General features: G+C 33.2%; 1 protein-coding gene across 8 annotated transcripts in view; it reads right to left on the bottom strand.

Moving 5' to 3' along the window:
- Positions 1 to 4,709: 4,709 nt before the first annotated feature.
- Positions 4,710 to 22,378, bottom strand: part of LOC110812754 (transcription factor jumonji (jmjC) domain-containing protein) — a 104,586-nt gene continuing 86,917 nt past the window's right edge. For 4 of the 8 annotated variants that reach the window (XM_088217761.1, XM_088217763.1, XM_088217762.1 and 1 more), the window contains 3 exons: positions 17,721 to 17,816; positions 5,380 to 5,564; positions 4,710 to 5,018 (listed from right to left, as the gene is read on the bottom strand). In XM_088217761.1, the coding sequence (XP_088073887.1) occupies positions 4,766 to 5,018; positions 5,380 to 5,564; positions 17,721 to 17,816 (534 nt within the window). In that variant the 3' untranslated portion in view covers positions 4,710 to 4,765. Of the gene's footprint in view, positions 5,019 to 5,379; positions 5,565 to 5,652; positions 10,489 to 10,641; positions 11,095 to 17,720; positions 17,817 to 22,378 lie in introns of those variants that run through there. The other 4 variants (XR_015818392.1, XR_015818391.1, XR_015818390.1 and 1 more) reach the window with 4 other exon arrangements.

The raw sequence follows: 22,378 nt of genomic DNA, 5'->3' as shown, positions 1-22,378 counted from the left end.
TTATTTATTACTGTTTGTCTTATTTTAACTGATTTATTGATTTTACAGTTTTAAATGCATAATAATACACTAGAGTTGGTAAGATGATTCAGTTGTGTTTTCTTAATGCATGTATTGCTTGTTTTGTGTGATTTACAGCTGAATTGTGAAACTGAAAATTAAATGTAAACGAAAAATTGCTTGATTTAGTGAATGGATGAATGATAGCCTTACTGGATATCCTGAGAGGTGGTGAACCGACCGAGTACGTTGGAAACCCTACCGTGAACGTTATCTCATACCGGACGGGGTATCAAGAATTAGTATTTTGGCACTCATACCGGACGTGGTATGGGGACGACCCGTTTTACCCTCATACCGGACAGAGTATTGAAGGATGATATTTTTGGCGCTCATATCGGACGGGGTATGAAGACGACCCGTTTCATTCTCATACCGGATGGGGTATTGAGGGATGATATTTTTAACGCTCATATCGGACGGGGTATGGGGACGGTCGGTTAATTGACAATGTTGAATAAGGGTTCACGCGTAGTGGAGACATCCCTATGGACCCCCATGGATACTAGTAGATATATAAAAATAGAAAGTTGTTGTTATGATTAATTGAAAATGAAATTATGATGTTGTTTGTGTTATTATCTCTATAGGTCGGTTTTGAAAATCTTGCTACGGTAAGTATGTAATAAATGATTTTATTTATGATAAATGAATTTACGTAAATTAAGAGCTCCATTAATTGTTTTTATGATTTTTATCAACCTTCATTTCTGTATCGGTAAGTAGTGTGACATTTTTATTGGGTTAGTGCAGCTGACTCTTTTATTAATCATTTCAGAGCAAGAGAACCAAGATCTAGATCCCGATTCACAAGAGGGTTGCGAGTAGGATGCTCAATTATTTACTTTCCATTTATTTCTTTGATTTTTCGTTTGTTATTTTAGAATGGTAATTCCCGTAACCCTATTGTGTATTTTGAATTTTTGTGTAAGGAAGTAAACCCTAACTTTATTATTTCGCATCCGCATTCAATTTATAATTTATTTTTTTTTAAGTTCTGGATCGTTACACTAATTCTTCTATAGATTTTTTTTTTTTTCGGGAATTAAAGATGGAATTTAATTTTCTTAAATATCGTTTTATTTTTTAAGAAATAAAAATAGATTTTGAAAACTCAAGTTTTTCTTTTTCAGGACAGGAGAAAAATTTTAATTTAAAAAAAAAAAGAGATTTAAGATAACATATATTGTCTTTTAATGAGTGGACAACATTTGATAAAATGATGGTAAATATATTTGTAAAAGCCATATCATTATATTCAATCTATTTTCATTCTAATAATAAGTGCTAATTTTTTTCTAGTGAATCCTTCTTAATAAATTCAATATATTTTTTAAAATCATTATTATTTGAAATGTTTCGATCTTTATTATTGTTATATTGAGATTTTGTTATCATATGTCTTGAATCTTTTAGTTTATTTAACTCTTATGTTCAATTACTTTTTTTTTTAATGGGAGTTTAGTTCTTTAAAACATTTATCAAAAGAAATGCTTCAAAATTTATTAATGCATTAGAGTTTATTCAATAAATTTATGATGAATTAGTATCATTTTTCTACCCAAGTTAGTTATTTTCATGCATAAAAATACCAAATTACTTAGTACAAAATATCTTAAATCATCATGAAAACTTGCTAGATTTTCAGTAGTTCTTTTTGGAATTAGTTGCCTCCTATAATTATTAACAAGTTTTGTCCTTTCTATAAGGTAAGTTGTCTTTTCACATATCAACCTATCTTTTTCCTTTTTCTCTTCATCTCCTTCTTTATTGTTCCTTTTTTCTTTTGTAATTGTTTAGTTTAGTTTAGTTTAGTTTTTTTTTTTTCCTTTAACCTTGTATGTCTTATATAACAAGTTCATAAAAAGAAGTTGTAATTATTGAAAACAACATTTTTGGATCTAAAAGAAATTCACTATGTAACAAGTTTTACTGAATCTATCTTTTCTAACTTAATCTTTAATAGGCCAATTATAAAATTCTTATTGACAAGTATTTTAATCATGTTAATACTAATATGTGTAGGTATCCTATGCTATAATAAACTGTCATTACAAAATAAAATCAATATATGCTTCAATATGGGACAAAATACTATTAAAATTAATCTCATAAATGTTATCAAGTGAAAAAACTTGATTTTATTATCTAATATATCAATAAGCAAACAATATAAAGATTAAGAAATGACTTCAACAAATTTGATCACTATTAACTTATCCTAAAAGGACTATGCTTGATAGTTTTAACAAACAAACCATGTTTTATGGTTGAAGATTTAACATGCATCTGGTAGTAGATGTACCTTTTTACGGTGAGTTTAAAAATACTGTTAAAATAATTGTTAAATAAAATTATTTTTAGTCAAAAACAATTATATATTTGATAAAAATAATTATAGAAACTGCTGTTACTTAAAAAAAATAAAAATTAAATATTTAATTAAAATAATTATTGATAATAAAATTATCAAAAAGCAAATAGAAAGAAAATAAGATAAAGTAGGAGTTGTGTTTAATTAAAATACTTGTAAATATTGAAATAACATAACATATATAAAAAATAAAAATTTAATTCAAATAATTATTTATACAATAATATTAATATATATAAACTGTTAGGTATCTATGTATATACACATATATAGACACATGTGTATATATATTGTCGTCATGGGTTTTGTCTAGACTCACTTATAAGGGAATATTCAATCTTTAGTTTTCTATCTAGTCCATAGAGATTAAGAAAGGGATAATGAACAATTTTGCAACTCATTCTTTTAAGCATCATAATCTACCTTAACTTTTTAGTAGGATGCAATATGATTATCTCTTCTATAACCAATCTTTTTGGTAGCAAAAGAGATAGATAGATTGATCGGTACCTGCGAAGAAGTTTATTGAAAATTTTTTGTTTACTGTTAGTGTCATCCATGAACTTTTTTTCAATCGTATAAACTTATTCGAACATGGAGTAATATGTTGAGTTTTGATGTACATAACACATCTCTAAATTCTTAATTTCTTCAAAAGCCCCTTCTTTCTTGTCTTCCAAGGCCAAGAGACAAATGTATATCTGTTTTCTGTCTCTATTAGTTCTTTTATTATTATAGCGTATGGTGGTCACCATAGTGTTTTTTGTTCAAATAATTTTTTGAAGTTTTAACAGCTTTTAAGGACGAAGGACTTTGACATGACTAACAAAATTAAATTCATTATGTTTACATTTTAAATAGTTCATAGATGTAGACAACTATGCTTATTTTGACTTGGTTCATTCCAAATATCTTCAACTAATTTATTTATAAATATTCAGTTGAATGAAATTGGATATAAGACAATGAAAACATCATTCCCTTCAATTTTAATTAAACACATTTAGGGTAATACATCTGCTAAGCTTGTGAAGCTTTAATGTCCACCTCATCACTAATCTTTCTAAAAGGAAAACAAGGTCTTTTAAAATAACCTTCTAAATGTAATGCTTAATAATTTCAATCAGAAATCTCCTTCCATCATTTAGTAATTGTAATTGGTGGTGCATTTAGTTAGGGGTCTATTTCTTGTTAGTTGTCCCATGAGATCTTTATGATAATCAAGTTCTCAACAACATAAACCTAAGTTTGGTGCCAATTATTAGTTTATAGTAACTAAATAACAATTCAAAAATCACCCACAGTACCAGTCTTAACAATCTACGTGAAGAGTTTCTTGGTTGCCAAAAACTTATTTTCACAAGTAAACAAGAATGAGTATGCACAATAGACATCATAATTCATTGATCCTTAAAATCATTTCGAAATAAACATGATAATGATAATGACAATAATAATAATAACAATAACGTAAAAAGATTAAGGAAAAAGAAATTTAACCAACCTTGCTTATATCCTCTTCTCAATTAACCCAATTTGAGAATTTCACACCATAAACTAGTTTTGTGCACTTTACAATTTGAGAATGCCCCGAGATGTATACAGTACTTCTTTTAAAAACCCTAAATAATCCCATGAAGTTTCACAAGAATTTTTCGTAAAAGGAATGATTTATAAATCAAAGTCACATGTGTAATGCAGGTATAGCTCAAGATATTTATATGATGATTAGAAAATCCAAGCATGTACTAGTACTGGTTAATATGCTCATAGTAATACTTTTGGACAATCTCCAGCATTAAGACAGGTATTAATCACATCTTGGGGGATGTTGACCTTTTGAATTGATTAAAAGTGATATAATAACTACATCAAAATTATGATGAGGCCACATACCAAGTGACAAAAGTGGGTCTTCTAAAAATTTACAAATGGATGCTATTCTCTTGTAATTTTTTTTTCTTTTAAAGAGTACAATGTAAAAGTAATTATAAGTGCTGGAAGTACACATAAATCAATAAATTCCAGAAATGTGGTTATTCTATTTGTGAAAAATACGAAAACACCAAGTTACTAGAGACAAAGAGATTTAGTGGAAGGAAATAGTGGAGGGAAAATATGTTTTTGGAGCAAAAAGATATTTTATGCTAAAATCGAAAAGCAAAATCTCAAAAATAAAATACCATGAGTGCATAGTCGTCCACCCAGCATTAGCAACAAAAGGAGGGCGAAGGAATAATTGATAACTGGAGAAGGAACCAGTAAGCTGAAGGCATTGAGACCATAGAAATCAAAAGAATAAATTAATCAGATGGTTGATAACAATAGAATCTACTGTCCTGATTGTTGTTGTAAATAGCAAAATGGAGAAAGATGATCAAAATCAGCGTGTTTTTTGGTGGCCCTTCTAAAAGGCTTTCGATTTCGCCACCACAAACTATCAATTCCATTTCTAAATATGCTACTGGGGCTTGTTATTGTAAGCATCTTCCATGCTGGACTGGACTCGCCCCTCAACACTTTCTTTGATTTCGTTTCTTGTGGTAAGGGTGTTTCAGGTTCTACGAACTTGGTACTTGTTGATCTGTCAACTCATTGAAGAACAAAAAACAAAAAAAAATAAGAATAACAGAACAAAGAAACCATTTCAAAATTAAGATGATTAACACCAAAAAACATTAAGGGAAACAGTCTTCACACAATCACTTTTCCATGCCACGACAGTGACCTATTCGATTTTTAACAGAAAGATGGTCACGAAAAGCTTGCATTAAGGTTTTAGGGCCCTTGTGCATGTCTTACATGAGAAGAGACAGTTGCTATGGAGAAAGTCATTTTTCATGGACATTACAACCTTATCATGCTAGCTTCCAGTTACAGGTATTGCAGGAAACAAGAATGTCATTGCATATTGCATGTGCAAACAATTTGTCATCTGAATGTACCTGTCATCATTCACCAACTGTTCTGTCTGAGGACAACATGCAGCACAGATGTATATCTTCACCGGGGAAGGTAGTTTGATGCAATGTCTGTGATACCACTCGCCACATTGATCACAAGCAATCATTGTTCTCTGATCAAGGGGCTTCAGACAAATGCAGTAAAGCATACTCCGAGCACTTAATGCCTGCAACCAAAAAGTAATCAATGATTTGAGTAAAATTCCAAGTTGTTGAGAGTCAAAGTAGTTTCCTCTAAGATACTTCCATACGCTATTTTCCCATCTAAGTTCCCTATACAAGAGTCATAGAGATCCCTAAACACATCTACTTTAAAATTTCTCCAAAAAGCATGATAAAATTGTAATATTTTCTTCAATATGGTATATGAGAGTCAGAAGCCTTGGATACAAACTTTGCCAGCCACTCCCTCATATTATTCTTATTCTCCTTTCTGACTCGACTTCTAAACCATGTAAGCCTGCATTATCAATCTACTTTATGTTTGTGATCCCATTACTTGCTTCGTGTTATTTACAAGAGTTGATGCCAACCTTTTTAACTCTACTACATTCTTCCACCAGTAATAACCTCTATTATGTTCTTTAGAGAGAGAAAAAAGAGCTTATTTGTGGTACTTGACCCAATGGAGAACATCTTTCTGTTCTTTTGTCGTTGTCTTCTTATTTTGATAAGGGTCAAAGCGTACAACCACGATCCCAGATCCTACTAGTCATGTCATGTCCCAATTGCAGGATTATATTTTACAGCCTTGACTAGAGGTAGATGGACACAAATTCATGTCCTTAATCAATCATATTCTTGCCTCTTGATCGTTTCATACCTGATCTTGATTTATCCACTACCTTGGTAAGCAATTCCGTACCTTTCATCCTATTTCGAAGTTTGGTTCTTAACTATTTTGCATCATAGCCTTGTTATCTTCTTTCCATTTATAAGTCTGTCAAAAACCCTTCATATCTTGATCAGAGACAGATCATGGAGGAGATATCTACTTTGAAGGTGATGCTCCAGACCTGGTTCATCTTCCTCTAAGAAACTTATTTGTCGGCTGCTGTTAGGTAGTTGTGGTCAAAGTTAATCCAAATGGGTCTGCTGATTCTTTTAGAGAGAGAAAATAATATTATAAATAACACATTAAGGATCTGTTGATTGTTTCCAAACAAGATTGGTAGCAAAGGGCTGAATTCAAATATACGGTATTGATTATTCCAAACATTTCCTTCAGTAGCTAAGATCATATAAATATTCAAGTATTTATTTCTTCAGTATCTTTTCAATTTTGGCCGTTGCAGCAATCAGATTAAAAGAAAATGGATGTTGTGCATAAATGTTTTAGAGAACCATTCACACGGAACGACTTCTTCGGAATTTTTCCAAGGGGAAATTTGGGTTAGTTTGTCCATTGGAAGTGTCTTCTCTAAGTAGTCTCCCAGTGTTTGATTTTCCGATTCAGTGAGGTAGAGATGTTTTGTTTTGCATCAACTAGAGTTGACCATTCTGTTTTTCATAATCATCCTAAAGCATGGAAAATGATATTGATTTCCAGACTAGTTTTGTATATAGATGATATTGTTATAAGAGGCAACCAATAGTAGGGAAATTTAAAAGTTTTTTCTACAAACTTGATTTTGGACGAAAGATTTGGGCTTTTTTTAACACTTCTTGGGGATTCAAGCAGCCACATCAACGTTGGAAATTTGTTTGTTATAAAAAGCATTTCGATCTTTTGAATGACACAAGAATGTCAACCCAAAAAAAGACAGAACAATAAGCCCAGGAACGCGGTTGAAACTCTTATTACCTATTGACAAATGGCTGTAGATGTGAAGAAACTTGAGAGGAAAATATTATGCTTATCATTTTCTTGATGAATGATTTACACATATATATAACAAACTCTTATTACCTATTGCTTCTAACAACCTAACACATTATGGAGAAATCGTAACAAAATTCTGGTTGAAGAAGAAATTTGTGGTGACACCCTCCATTTACATAGAATGTGCAGCTTATAAACAAAAATAACAGTTGTAAATAAAAGTATTTAATTCTAATTTATTCTTCTAATTATTTATTTTCTACACTCTCCCTCAATTTAGTTTACGTATATGTTGAGTATATCTAAATTGGATATTATGTCATTACAGATTCTCTTGGGAAGAGCTTTTGTTAAAATATCTGCGATCTGTTGATTCGTTGGAACGTGCATCAGAGTTATAGTTCCATTTTCCAATTTCTCTTTAATGAAATGACGATTGATCTCCACATGTTTGGTTCTATCATAATGTACTGAATTTTTGGTCATACTAATTGTTGATTGGTTGTCGCACCATACTTTCATAGGCATATTGTTGAGAACTTTTAATTCTTCAAGTATTTTCTTCAACCATACACCTTCACAAATACAATGAGCAAGTACTCTAAATTCAGATTTTGCACTGCTGCGAGACATAACTGACTGTTTCTTACTTCTCCAGGTAATCAGGTTACCTCAAACATAGGTACAATATTCTGGTGTAGATCTCCTGTCATCTGTAGAACCTGCTCAATCTGCATCCGTGTAGATTTCAACACCTCTTCTGTATGTTTTCTGAAAGAATAAACCTTATCCTGGAGTTTTCTTGAGATACTTCAGAATCCGATACACAGCACTCATGTGATCTTCAGTTGGCTGATGCATGAACTGATTTACTGTACTCACTGCAAAACTGATGTCTGGTTTTGTGTGAGCTAAATAAATAAGTTTTCCAACAAGTCTTTGGTATCTCCCTTTGTCAACCATTTTATCACTGATTCTGAATCCAAGTTTGATGATTGAATCCATTGGGGTGTCAGCGGGCTTGCTTCCTAGCATCCCAGTCTCTTTTAGGAGATATAGAATGTACTTTCGTTGAGAAACTAAAATTCCCTTTTTTGATCTAGTCACTTCCATATCGAGGAAGTACTTCAGTACCCAAAAATCTTTTATTTCAAATTCTTTGGTAAGGAATTCTTTAAGTTTCTGAATTTTCTCGAAGTGATCTCCTGTAAGAATGATATCAACAACATATACAATCAAAATAGTTTTCTTACCTGAGATGCAGTGTTTGACAAACAATATATGATTGGATTGATATTGTTCATATCCTTTATATTTTACGACTCTTGTGAATCTGTTAAACCATGCCCTTGGAGATTGTTTTAGGTCATAGAGTGATTTCTTCAATTTATACACTTTCTGAGAATTGTCTGTTAATTCGAACACTTGTACTATATTCATATACACATTTTCTTCCAAATCGCCATTAAGGAGTGCATTCTTTACATCTAGTTGATATAGTGGCCAGTCAAGATTAGATGCAATTGAGAGAAGTATCCGAATAGTATTGTGCTTGGCAACTGGTGCAAACGTCTCCTGATAATCTACATCATATGATTGTGTATAGCTTTTGGCTACCAGGCGAGCCTCAAGTCGATTCACACTTCCGTCTGAATTACATTTGGACGTAAAAACCTATTTGCATCCCACTTGACGCTTTCCTGGAGGACGATTAGTTAGTTCCCACGTCTCATTCTTTTCTAGTGCCTTGATATCATTTAGGACAGCTAACTTCCATTCTAGAATTTCCAAGGCCTCATGTATTGTTCTGGGTTCAGGTGAGCTGCTGTCTATCCTGCACACAAAAGCATGATGTTCCGAGGATAATTTGTCCAATGAAGCATAGTCCTGTATAGGATGTTTGGTGCATGTCCGAGTACCCTTACTCAAAGCAATAGGAATATCAGAATCAATGGAATCAAGAGTTGGTACAGAGATTATGTTACCTGGATCAGTGGTGGATTCATGGCAGTGCTTGGATGATTCAGGTGTTTTTCCTTTGTTTCGTCTCGTATAAACACGTAGCTCACTTATTGCAGGTAATATGCTTTCTGCAACTGATTTTGGTTCTGATTTCTTTTGTGAGGTTTCGAGTTCAGTCTCCAGGAAATGTTTGTCTGGTGGTGGATTTTGTGGGTAGAGAGGAGATATACTCACATCCTACAACTGATATTTCTTAATGAATGTCTCCCCCTAAATATCAGTAGTGGGATAAAATGGTTGGTTCTCAAAAAATGTGATGTTCATTGTATTATAAAAACGACGGATTTTCGGAACTAAACATTTGTATCATTTTTGATTTGCTGAGTACCAACAAAAATACACTTTATTGCTCTTATGTCTAATTTCCCACGAAAATGTTTATGAACATGGACATATGCTGAATAACCAAAAACTTTAAGTGGCAAAGTGTTTAAGATGTGTGAATCGGGAAAGATTTTTAAAAAGACAATGTACGATGATTGAAACTCTAGGATATGGAAGGGCATCCGATTAATCAAATAGGTAGCTGAAAGAACAACCTCTCCCCAAAGATATTTTGGTACATGAATGGTGAATATGAGTGGTTTGACAACTTCAAGGATATGTCTGTTTTTCCTTTCGGCTATGCCGTTTTACTGTGGAGTATGAACACATGAGCTTTAATGAATAATGACATGTTCAATAAAGTATTTTTCAAGAGTATTTTCAAAATATTCACAAGCATTGTCGGATTTCAATACTTAGATGGTAACATGAAATTGGGTTCGAATCATTATATGCAATTTTTTAAACAGGGATCCCACTTCAGATTTTTTCTTCATGAGAAATACCCAAGTGATTCTTGTATAGTCATCAATAAAAGATACAAACCACATACTTTCAGAAATGTTGGAAACCCTGGAAGGACCCCAAACATCACTGTGAATTAATGCAAATGGTTTAAACGGTTTATATGGTAGGTTAGGGAATGAACTTCGAATATGTTTAGAAAATTGGCAAACTTCACACTGTAATGAAACTGGATCTTCTCCTTTAAATAGTAGTGGGAACATCTTTTTCAAGTACATGAAGTTTGAATATTCTAGTCTATAGTGCTACAATATAATATAATGGTCATTATTTTCGGAAATAGAAACAAAGTTTTCACACACTGCATTGTGAGCTTATCTTTTAGAATTGTTGACTTGAAGCAAATATAATCCTGAGCTCATCCTAACACTGCCAATCGTTCTCCCCGAATCCAAATCCTGAAAATTACACATATTACAAACAAATTTCGCAGCACATTTCAAATCTTCACATACCTTGCTGACAGACAACAAATTACAATCCAAATTTGAAACATGGAAAACTAAACAGAGAGTCAAATTTGGAGACAAATTTACAAAACCCATTCTTACCACTTTTGAGAGAGAACCATCTGCAATTCTGATTTAAAAATTTTCTTCACATCTTCTGTAATTTTGGAACATTGAGAAATCTCCACTCGTATGATCAGATGTTCCAAAGTCTACCACCCACACCTGTCCTTTTTATGAAAAAACAGATAACTCAAGAATATTACCTTTGTGTGCACAGAGGCACTGACCGGGTGAGATTTCTTGGACAAAATACGTTGGAGGGCTTCTAACTGCTCAAGAGTAAATGGGTCTTTTCCCATCTCATCAGAAATTACTTCTTCAGCCATCACGTGATTTTCTTGATGCTTGCTGGAGGTCTCTGCTTTCGACATTTTCCACTCACCCGAAGGTGGTTTCCAGTCACTTGGCTTGCCGTGAAGCTTCTAGCAACGTTTTTGAGTGTGCCCTAGCTTCCGACAGTGATCGCACCAGAGCCTTGTCTTCTTCGTTCGACTGTCAACCGCTCGGGTTGTGAGAGTTAAAGAAAGATTAGAAAGCATTCTCCATTTTTCAAATCATACTATCTTGAAGAAATAAAGGTAGGAAGCTTGTCATTCACGAGGATTCTGCCAGGCTCCTTAGACATGTATTCTGTCAAGAAGTCTGGTAGAGAGTTGTTTGGGGTTTTTGATGGAAGAAAAGAAGAAGAAAGAAGAGAAAGAGAAATGAGGAGAAAAGAGAATAGAGAGAGAGAGAGAGAGAGAGAGAGACAGAGACAGAGAGAGACAGAGAGAGAGACAGAGACAGAGAGAGACAGAGACAGAGAGAGACAGAGACAGAGAAAATATGAAAGGTTTTATGATTCAATTAGGTTTTTTTCACATGATTTTTCCTACATTATTCATATCTTTCCTTTCTTTTTCTACAGATTTCATCACAGAAAAGCAATAACAGAAAAGCCAAAAAAAAAAAAAGATCTGCCAGAGGAAGTACTTCAGACCACATTGTAAATGATCCTAGGATTTGAACTAATATAACCACAATTAAGTAAGCAATTGAGGATTGATCTTGCTGGGTTGCTAGTCCTGACAACCCCTTCCCCTTGAAAATCTACCTTCTCAAAGGAGAAACCTGAAAGTATGGGTGTAAAAAGGTGACATCTCCTACGAAAGAAATTTGAAGTTCACGTGGTCTTGTATAACAAGATCTTAAACAAGTGTAGCTAGATTAGTTTGATAAGGGTAAAATTTGGTATATATCCAATCAAATAGAAGAGGTCTACTACCTTCATGAACATATTCCCACCGATTTCAAAGAGAAATATCATCCTTCGCTACTAGAATTATAGCTTCTATATGATTCCAAAACTATTTTTCAGAGAGCAAAATATGTTCATTCAAGCAGACTCCATTTTTAACAAACTCAAATGCCCATATAACTTCTCACTTTCATCAAGTTCGTCAACCTTCAATGCTTTCACAACAGTCTCAACTCTTGTATTATCATCAATTGAAGATGAAAACATAAAATCATTAATTATTGATTTGGTCACCGACCTAGTTATCATAGCTGTTCCTTTTGTTATAATAGCTAAATCTGACATTATTACACTTTATTTATGTTTTCTATTTTACTGTAAATTTATTGTCTAACTTTCCTTCAAAAGGAAAGTACTTAATAGTAAAATATACATATATTGACTGTCTTCAACCTATCAAAACGTAGACAAATTTCTCCTTTTCAGAGCTTTTATACAATGTGATCGGAACTACAGAATAAGTCAGCAGAATAGCTAGCTGAAGTATTCAATGCAAAACTCTTATTAAATTATTTGTGACAAATTTGATACACATGATATGTATGCTCCACCTTACACCCTGTTTGGATAAATTTTAGTGATAACTAATTAATGCATGATAATAACAGAAATTGGATGACAATAACATAGGATGACGATGAATTTTTTTATTTATTTAGATGATTGTATATTAATGTATATTAATGACATTTTTATTTGGATAATAAAATAGTATGATTGTATTTTCAGTCAAATTATTAATTTATTCTTACCTATTTATGTAATAATAAGTGGTATATAAGAAATATATAATAAAAAAAATTATTTACTAATATAATTACATTTGTATTTAAATAAATAATTATTACAAATTAAATTTTTATATTTAATAAAATAAATAATAAATTGTGATGATAAAAATAAAATTAAGTATATTATATTGGAATATAAAAGGAAAAAAAAGTAACCTGCCATTTACATATCACCGATTCGATGGTTTTAAAATTCATTCCAAATTTATCAGTCAAATACTGTTTGTTACTATTGGAAATTAAAACAAACATGATTTTCTCACACCCATGAATACCATACATTAAAATCCTATCATTTAGTACGATACAAACAGAGTGTTAATGGAAAGTGTTACTAATTTCCTCTCTAGCTCTCTATGTACGTGTCACAAGGATCACTATAAAGCTTATGATCAATTCATTCACTAAATATGGCAAAATCATACTATTCCCTTAATTAGGAGGTATTTAAGTAGATGATATTTTGTCTTTGTAATCGAACAGAAAAATATAGGAATATTTTCTAATAATTTCATTAAAATAGGTTAGAGATATAGACACATATAGAAAGATCTTTATAAAGTAACTAACATAAATTAACCTATTAATTTGCTGCCTATAATTATGCTAATATATATGGAAAGTCAACTATCAATAATTACTCTATTATACAAGGAAATATTATAAAATCTTATAACATTCTTCCTCAAATTGGAACATAAATATTAATCATGCTGAGTTTGTTATGAAAATATTTGATCTGAGTTCCATCTAAAACATTTGTAAATATGTCATTTAGTTGTCCTTCTGTCTTCATATAACCAGTAGAAATCAAATACTCCTTAATCTTCTCACGGATAAAGTGACAATTAATTTCAATATATTTAGTTTTTTGATAGTACATTAGATTCGAGACAATATTAAGGGTAGCCTGATTATCACACTACAAGATTCAAACCACTTCAGCTAAAAAGTGATGTATCCATAAGATTTCACATGCGGACTAGACTGTAACTCTGTACTCGAACTCTACACTGAACAAAGACACAACTGCTTGCTTTTTACTTTTTCATAATATTAGGTTCCCACCAATAAAAATACAATAGCTCATAGTGGATTTTCTATCAATTTTATATTTAACTCAATCAATATTTGTAAAGCATTCAATGTGAGTGACCATAATTACTAAACAATATACCAAGTCCCGAAGCTCCTTTTAAATAGCACATAATCTGTTCTAGGACCTCGCAATACTTAGCTATAGATGTAGACATAAATTGGGTAGCAACACCGACGGTATACGCAATATCTGAATGAGTTACTGTGAGGTAGTTCAATCTCTCAACTAATCATTTGTACTTTTCCGGATCATCAATAAGATCATCTTATGCAAGTGTATATTTGGCACCACCAGAGTGTTGCATGGTTTTCCGGTTTTTACAAGTATATTAAGTACATATTTCATCTGAAACATCATAATCTCTTTCTTACTTCTTGTTACTTTTATTCTTAATAAGTATTTCAGCTGACTCAAGTCTTTAGTGTGAAACTTGGTATGCAAGAACGATTTGAGAGAAGATATTCTTGCATAATCACATCTTATAATGACAATATCATCAACATAAACAACAAGAGATATGGTACCAACTATTGATTGTCTATGAAAGACCGAATGACTATGTTTGCTCTTCTTCAACCCAAATTCCAACATTACTTCACCAAACTTTCCAAACCACGCACGAGGAGTTTGCTTTAAACTGTACAAAGATTTCTTCAAATGATAGACTTTTTCGTACTTCTCTTGAGCAACAAACTCAAGTAATTGCTCGATATATACTTTTTCTAGAAGATAATCATGGAAGAATGCATTCTTAATATCCAATTGGCGTAAGGGCCAGTTTTGAAATGCCGCAATAGAGATGAATGACCAAACATATGTAAGTTTGACTATCAGAGAAAAAGTATCAGAGTAATTCACCCCATAAGCCTGAGAATAATCTTTTGCTATAAGTCTACCTTTAAGTCTTGCCATAGGACCATCTGAATTCACTTTAACTTAAATTACCCATTTGAATCCCCCAACTTTTTTACCTTTGGATAAATCCACCAAATCCCAAGTATGATTTTCATTAAGAACATTTATCTTCTCAAATATTGTGTTATACCAATCAGAGTGATTCAAAGTCTCCTTAACTGTATTGGGTATAAAAATTGAATCTATAAAAGTAATTAAAGAGCTAGATAAGAGATAATTGATTATATGAAATAAAATTAGTAATATAATAAGCAGATTTAGGAAGGGTACACTGGTGTTTACCTTTGCGAAAACTAATGGGTAGATCAAGATCATGTGGGGTTAGATTAGATGATGAGAAAACTGGTGCAGGACATATTGGAGGCACATCAACACTATCATCAGCTTGGTCAACTAGAGTTGGAGGCATATTATCAGTAGAAACACCATTATTTGATTGCTCAGTAAAGGCATTTGGTGTGAACCTATAGATGAACCACTCATCATCCTCCCCCTAACTTGTAGAATTAGACAATGAGAAGTAGAATGGTGTATTCTCCGAAAAAACCAAATCAGTTGATATCAAATATTTGTTGAGATCTAAAGAGTAGCACAAATATCATTTATGAAGGTGAAATATTCCAAAAAGACACACTTCAAGGCCTTTTGGTCTAACTTGATAATATTAGGCTACACATCTCGAACATAACATGTGCTACCAAATACCGTAGGTTGCACTGAAAACAATGACTTATTTAGAAAAAAAAGAACATTTCCATAAAGTACTATAGATGACAGACAATTAATCAAAAAACAGGCCGTGAAACATCAGCTCATAATTACTTAGGAACCTGTGTTTGGAACAAAAGAGTTCGAGCAGTCTCAAATAAATGTCTGTTCTTCCTCTCTGCAACTCCATTCTGAGAGGGTGTATCAACACAAGAGTATTGAAAAAAAACCTCTTATTGAGTATCTAGCTCTGAATATATATTGTTCAGCACTATCACTTCTCAATACATAAACATAAATATTGAATTGGGTTGACTTCAACAAAAAAAACACAAAAGTGAGAAAACACTTTAAAACGGTTTTTTATAAAATATATTCAAGTCATCTAAAAAAAATTATCCATAAAAATGACAAAATATTTAGACTTTATTTGAGATACAACAGAACAAGGACCCCAAGCATCAAAATAAATTAACTCAAAAGCAGACTTAACTCGTTTATTAATTCTTGAACCTGATGAACTCCAGTGATGTTTTGCAAATCGATACGATTCGCAATATAATGAAGGTACATCATGAAACTGAGAACATAACTTCTTCAATATAGGGAGAGAATGATGTCCCAATCGATAATTGCTTCAAATGGAGAGACGAACCTAGCGTAGGTAAGTGTTTGAGGCACCCAAGTATCAAGAATGTAGAAACTATTTGATACATGTCATTTACTAATAATCTATTTCGTCGTAAGATCCTTAAGAAGACAATGATCGGAGAAAAATATGATACAACAATTAAGATCTTTAGTAAACTTACTCACAAAAATCAAATCGAAAATAAATTTAGGTAAACTTAATACAGATGACATGTAACAGATGAAGCTGATTTTATGGTATCAAAACCCTCAATATTATAGGTTGACCGATCAGCAATATTTACAAGAGAAGGTGATTTGTGTAATTGAAAGCTAGAAAAAAATTAGAATTATCTGTCATGTGATCTGTAATACCAGAATTAATCAATAAGACAGTTTTCACTTGATTTAATAATAGTAAGAATTTCTTCAAGAATTCTTGATATTGAGAGAATTTAGTATACTCATCAGCTGAAATCATAATAGTTTTCTAAGAAAAAGAGGTGGCCGCAGCAGTAACAATATTAACAGTCGGTGTTCTCTGATTGCGACTTTACAATTTCTTACAGTACTGCTTTACATATCTCTTACTCATGACAGTAGTAGTAGATAATAGTACCACCAATTTTAATTTAAGAATTAAATTATCAGACGAAGACCACCAGAAACACCTAGAAACCCAACAACCAAAAAACACTTGATGCAGATGAAAAACAAATAGTGAGAATTACCACTGTCAAGAATAAACAACTCATAGAGAAACACCACTACATCAGAAAAAGTCAATATCATACACTATAATAGAAACCGCCGCGCGTAACCACCGGAAGAATCCCACGGACCACCACACGCATTGCCGAAACCACCACATATTGCTGCCAGAACCACCAGGAGCAGCCATGATTTGATCGAAAACCACCACAAATCTATGGTGTGCTTAAATCCATCACGGATCTCGTGAAATCGCGCCGTAAGCGCCACAGATCTGGCTTCACACAATTGGCAAGCACCGCGCCTCTCTTCTTCGGGCAGATATGGCTGCACCGGGGACAGATCGTCGTTGCCGCTTCATCTTCTCCCCATCGCGTAGTCCATTAGCTCCAAGTTGCACATAGATCCGAGCTTCTTCCAGCTTCTTCATTCGGCTCTGACGTGCAATCAGTTCAACTTCTTCGAACAGAGCTGCCACTCCACTCTGCTTCCCCACTGCCGGTCAATTTGGATCCTAGCGCACAGATCCGGTTGGATCAGATCTGATCGTGATGCTGTACAGCCGATGTGACCTCTGCTTTTGCCTGACGCGTTTCTAGTTTCAAACAATCTATCAGATTTTGAGCCCCTTTAACCACGATCTGACCGAGCTTATTCTCTAGACACTCTACCGTGATTCAGACGCCGCTGCTGCTTTAAAAGTGAACAGTGATGTCTCTCCTTCTAACCCAACTTTGATAACATGTAGTCGAATAGAAAAATATAGGAATATCTTCTGATGATTTCATTTCAATAGATTAGAGATATATACAAATATAGAGAGATCTATATAAGGTAACTAACATAAATTAGGCTATTAATTTGCTGTCTATAATTACTAATATATATGGAAAGTCAACTACTAATAGTTACACTATTATACAAAGAAATATTATTTAATTTTGTAATAGTCTCCATCTTTTTATACCTTAAGTTCTTTCTCCAAGTAAACTGCCAGATTTTCACCCTCAGTTATAAGTTCAAAAACTTTCTCCAAGCAAAGATCTCCAGAATCTTGTGAAACCTATGTGGAGGAAAATAATGGTGTTAATTCATATAGTGATGATCATGTAACATGTGAACAAACAAGAGCGCAACACACAAGTACATGTGTAAAAAGAGAAACATCTACGAGAGAGAGATTGAAGTGTAATATCATTGTTATAATGTCATACATATTTCCTATACAATTATTTTTTAGTATAGTTTTTTCTTATATAGTTACTCTTCCTATTCACAATTTTCTTTTCCTTGGCAAAAGAATTCCTATTTACCTTTTTTTTTCTAATACATAAAAAAATTTATAATAATTTTCACAATATAGTACCAGAGTTAGCTTGACTCATGTTGCTGACCTACACTCAGCTTGACTCATGCAAGGAAATAAGGATTATGTCATGCTATTGTATGCGAGCAACATGACTAGTACGTACATTTTATTTGTAGAATTATTTATGGCTCTGCAAAGTGAATAAATCATTATTCTACTTTTCTAGACTGCAATGACTTAATGGAGGATTGAAAATAACCTATAACAGTTAACTGAAGGCAATGCTTAGCACCAGGAGCAAGTAGTAACTATGCATTTGAGCTTGTTAGCTTCATTCGTTTACCGAAGTTTATGAATGAGTTTTGTGGTCTTCCTCTAAGGTCACATCTCCCAAGATACAAGCCAAACCAATCATATCTTGGTTATTCGAGCGAACAGTGGTGGTTGAGGGGGAGGAAATTTTGGTCATGGTGGTCGTGTTCAAGATAGTCGTGATGGTTGTTTTAAATAAAATTTAGGTGGCTGTTTCAGACAGGATCTATTGTGTAAGTTAAAAAGATTATCATAGACATGGTTAATGCAGGAAGTTAGTTGGTAAACCATATTGAATAGGTAACTTTGTTAAAGAATGTGATTGAACCACAAGGCTACTTCTAGAGTTCCTTTAGTATCAAGCATCAAAGAATCTTCTGTTTTTGTTGTCTTTTTTCCCTCAATTATGGAACTATATGATACTGTTTGTCTTTCTTCTATTCCAATGATGTGGGTGATAAATTCTGCTCTCACAAACCACATATCAGGTCAAATCTAGTTAGTCTCCTATAATTACTTCGGAAAATGAGAGCAAAGTTCCCATTAGTAGTCTAGGACTACTTGCCTAGATCATCTCTTATCCCATCTTCTGCTTTTCACACTCCCAACTCTCAGTGTAATCTTATGCCTTTAGTCAATAAGCAGAATACCTAAATTGTTGTGCTTGTTCCTAACCCGATTCTATTATTATTTAGTATCTGAAGACATGCAGTGAAGTATGCGAATATGAGGGCTTGTACTACTTTCCTCTTACTCTCTAATAGCCAGCTTTGTAGTAGTCACTCTTTAAATTAGTTGTTTGGCTTATCTTTCTCTAGAAAATTTAAGGAAGCTAGTTCTTACTTAAGCACATTTCCATAATATTATGTCTTGTCAAATGATGAAACATTCTTGTGTTCCTTTTGTTTCTCATTTTAATAAAAGAGTTATTGTCCTTTCATGGTGGTTCATTTTGATGTTTGGAGTTCAAGTCATGTTGTATCTAAGCTAGATTTATGGTATTTCGTTATTTTTTGATAGAAAGTTCATAACTCTAATTAGAGCAAAAGGAAGAAGATAATAGAGAAAGAGAGAGATTTGTTGCTTTGAGGTAATTGATTCTTTGATACCTTCATTTATAGAAACCATGCCTATTTATAGGTTGCAAATGGCAGATAAAATAAGCGAAAAAGGGTAGCGGAACCTCCAAGTGTGCCTGGAGGTTGCAATGGGCGAAAAGCCAGCAAGAAACAGTCACTCAAACGGTTTTTCTATTTCTCCGTTCTAACCTTAACCTTCTTTTATAGTACGTCATAGATGGTTTCCTCCCCTTGACCATCAACCTTGTCCTCAAGGTTGAATTTGGATACAGTATAACACAAGGATGTGAATCAAATTTTTGCGAGAGCACGATAGTATGTTGCCAATAGTAATCGACAAGTAACCTTTTCAATAAGAAAACGAAATACAATATATGCAATTGCATTTCTAATTAAAGTGCTTGTTCCTCGACCCCGTTCATCAAGAGAATTTCGAGTAGCATTTCGAAGAACTTAAGTAGTTTCAATACATTCAACCACGAAGGTACTTTCCCCTATCATGATACAATCACTAGCATTAAGCCTTGTGAAAATAATATTTACAGTGAGAGGAAGCACATCTCATAAGGCATAAAACAATCTAACTGTGCAAGTACAACAACTAGACATCTTGCACGTAAAAGAGTTGATTTCTCATCCATATTAGGTCCAGTCAATATCAAACAACAGGGATGACAACCATCTATGTCCTCACCCAGAAATGTCATTTGAGACAGGTAGTACTCCATTCTCCCTAAGAGCAAATGGAAGCCATAGCCCTCTAATTTCGAGTATTGGTCCTCTTGTTTCTTGGTCCAAAGTAAAAAGTTCTGATTCAGGCAAAACAACAGGTCTAGCCATGGCAACAGATGATGTAATTGTAGTGACCGCAAAAGATCTTAGCACATCAATGCAACAGATGTAGGGAATGACTTCTGACCATTGATTAGTTCTCCTAGTAAATAATTCAATTAGTGCTAACAATATCTCAACATCCTTGTTTATTGCATCATGGTTCTGGTAATCTGGGAAGTCACTATTTATAGCTTCTTTAAATTGGGTAAGATATTTATCAAACCATCATTACCATTTAGCATCGGAAGTTTAAAAACTTTATGTAATAAAGAGATAACATGCCCTTGCTTCTGTAAAAGCACCAACAAATCTAATCCACTACGAAGACCTTTAACAAGAGAGCCAAATGCTTCCACTTGCCATTCCAACACTTTTGTACCAACAATCGACAATAAAAGAGTAGCTGATGACTAGTTACTAACCTTAACACGTCCATTAAGACCATATTAGGCAAGATCATCATGCATTACCCCATTAAAAGCATAGTGCCATGAGTAGATGTTGCTTTTGAAAATCCCTTCATCTTAATCATATTTCTCACTTGGAGAGACGATAGACTTGGAGCAAATCACTCATGCAATGAGGACACCATCATCCCATGTACAAAGGAATGATGGCGTCCTTATTGCATACTAGCTTATTAGTTGTATGCCTGTCTCCGTCCTTTAAGGTTAGGCTCCCCATGCTATTCTTTTTCTTAAAACAAAGTGGATTACTTTGCCTCCACGTGTTCTTGATTGGTGTATGCTTTGTTCATCATCAGTTACAACAAGATGGTGATAAGTTAATCTAAAAACTATTAAATGTACTTTTCTTCGATATTCTCATCCTCGAAAATGCTATTGATGTTATAGCCCTAATTCATGTCAATTCCTTACACGTACTATTGCAACTTTTTTGAGTCTTTCCCCGCTTCAATGAATCACATACCATGATTGCTCTTAATCACTGTCTTCCTTTTTCTTTTGTTCTTAACAAGGGTGTCTCCACTATCATTCAAGGTTCTAACCTTGACCCTGTTATTGTTTGAATCATCATCCCAATTTGTAGGTTTCTACTTTATGCCTCCAACCAATGGAAGAATCACATGCTACATCAATCAAATCATTGTCTCTTAATCCTTCCAAAACTTTTTAATGATACTTATACTTCTATTGCAAAAAAAAAAAAGATAAAAGCTCTTGCACTTCTCAGACTATCTATAATTTTAATTCCAATGATCGTAAACCTTCTATTGTACATTTAAGACATTGTTATCCTCTCTTTCCATCCCTAAGTCTCTAAGAGAAGCCCTTTCTGATTCTAGTTTGAGACGAGAAATGGAAAAAGAGATGTTTCACTTGAAGACAAATGATACTTGGATTTCCAAAAGCAACTTAGATTCTCAATTTCGCTTCGACTTCAATTCAAAGCATATAAACCATCTAACAGTTTACCAGTACCAATCATCTTTCTTATTTAAAGATCCTAAAGGACATAATAGTAAGAAAAAAACTCAATTTTACAGTCAAAATCTCTAGTAAGGACACTAATGGATAAGAGAATGTCAAAAAAACTAAATACATGGAGGACTGAAGATAGTGTAATGATCGGAGTACAATTAGTGAAATATGTTCCAGAGATAGGAGTATATGATCTATCTACGACATAGATATTTTCCCGTTTACTATACGAAAAATAAGTTATGAAGTCTTTAGAAGAACCAGTTATGTGTCTGTTAACTTCAGGGTTTATAATCCAAGTATTAGAATTGGAAATAGTAGGGAGAGGAGCAATACCAGAGTTGACTATTTTTAATGTAACAATAGTTGATGAATGGTTACCCGTACTTGGAACAACTAATTTTTTCACTCCTGACATTGACAAAAAAAAACCCAGATGCTAATCTCAACAAGATAGAAAAATCTCTCTAACCAGTACCAAGGAGATGTCAAAAATGCTGCAAATGGAGACAAAAGCTAGAGTGTACGCTAGAACGCAATAGTAGATCACAAAAATAGAGTTAGCCCTTACTGTTATTTCCAAGATTGTTGAAACGGAACAGAAGCTGAAAAACAACCCAAAAACAGGAGCTGAAAAATAGGACCGAAG

Source organism: Carica papaya, chromosome 4, assembly GCF_054855325.1.
Source record: "Carica papaya isolate Zhongbai chromosome 4, ASM5485532v1, whole genome shotgun sequence".
NCBI classification, from domain to species: Eukaryota; Viridiplantae; Streptophyta; class Magnoliopsida; order Brassicales; family Caricaceae; genus Carica; species Carica papaya.
Note: the sequence above shows the minus strand (reverse complement) of the source record. Positions and strands in the feature narration are given on the sequence as shown.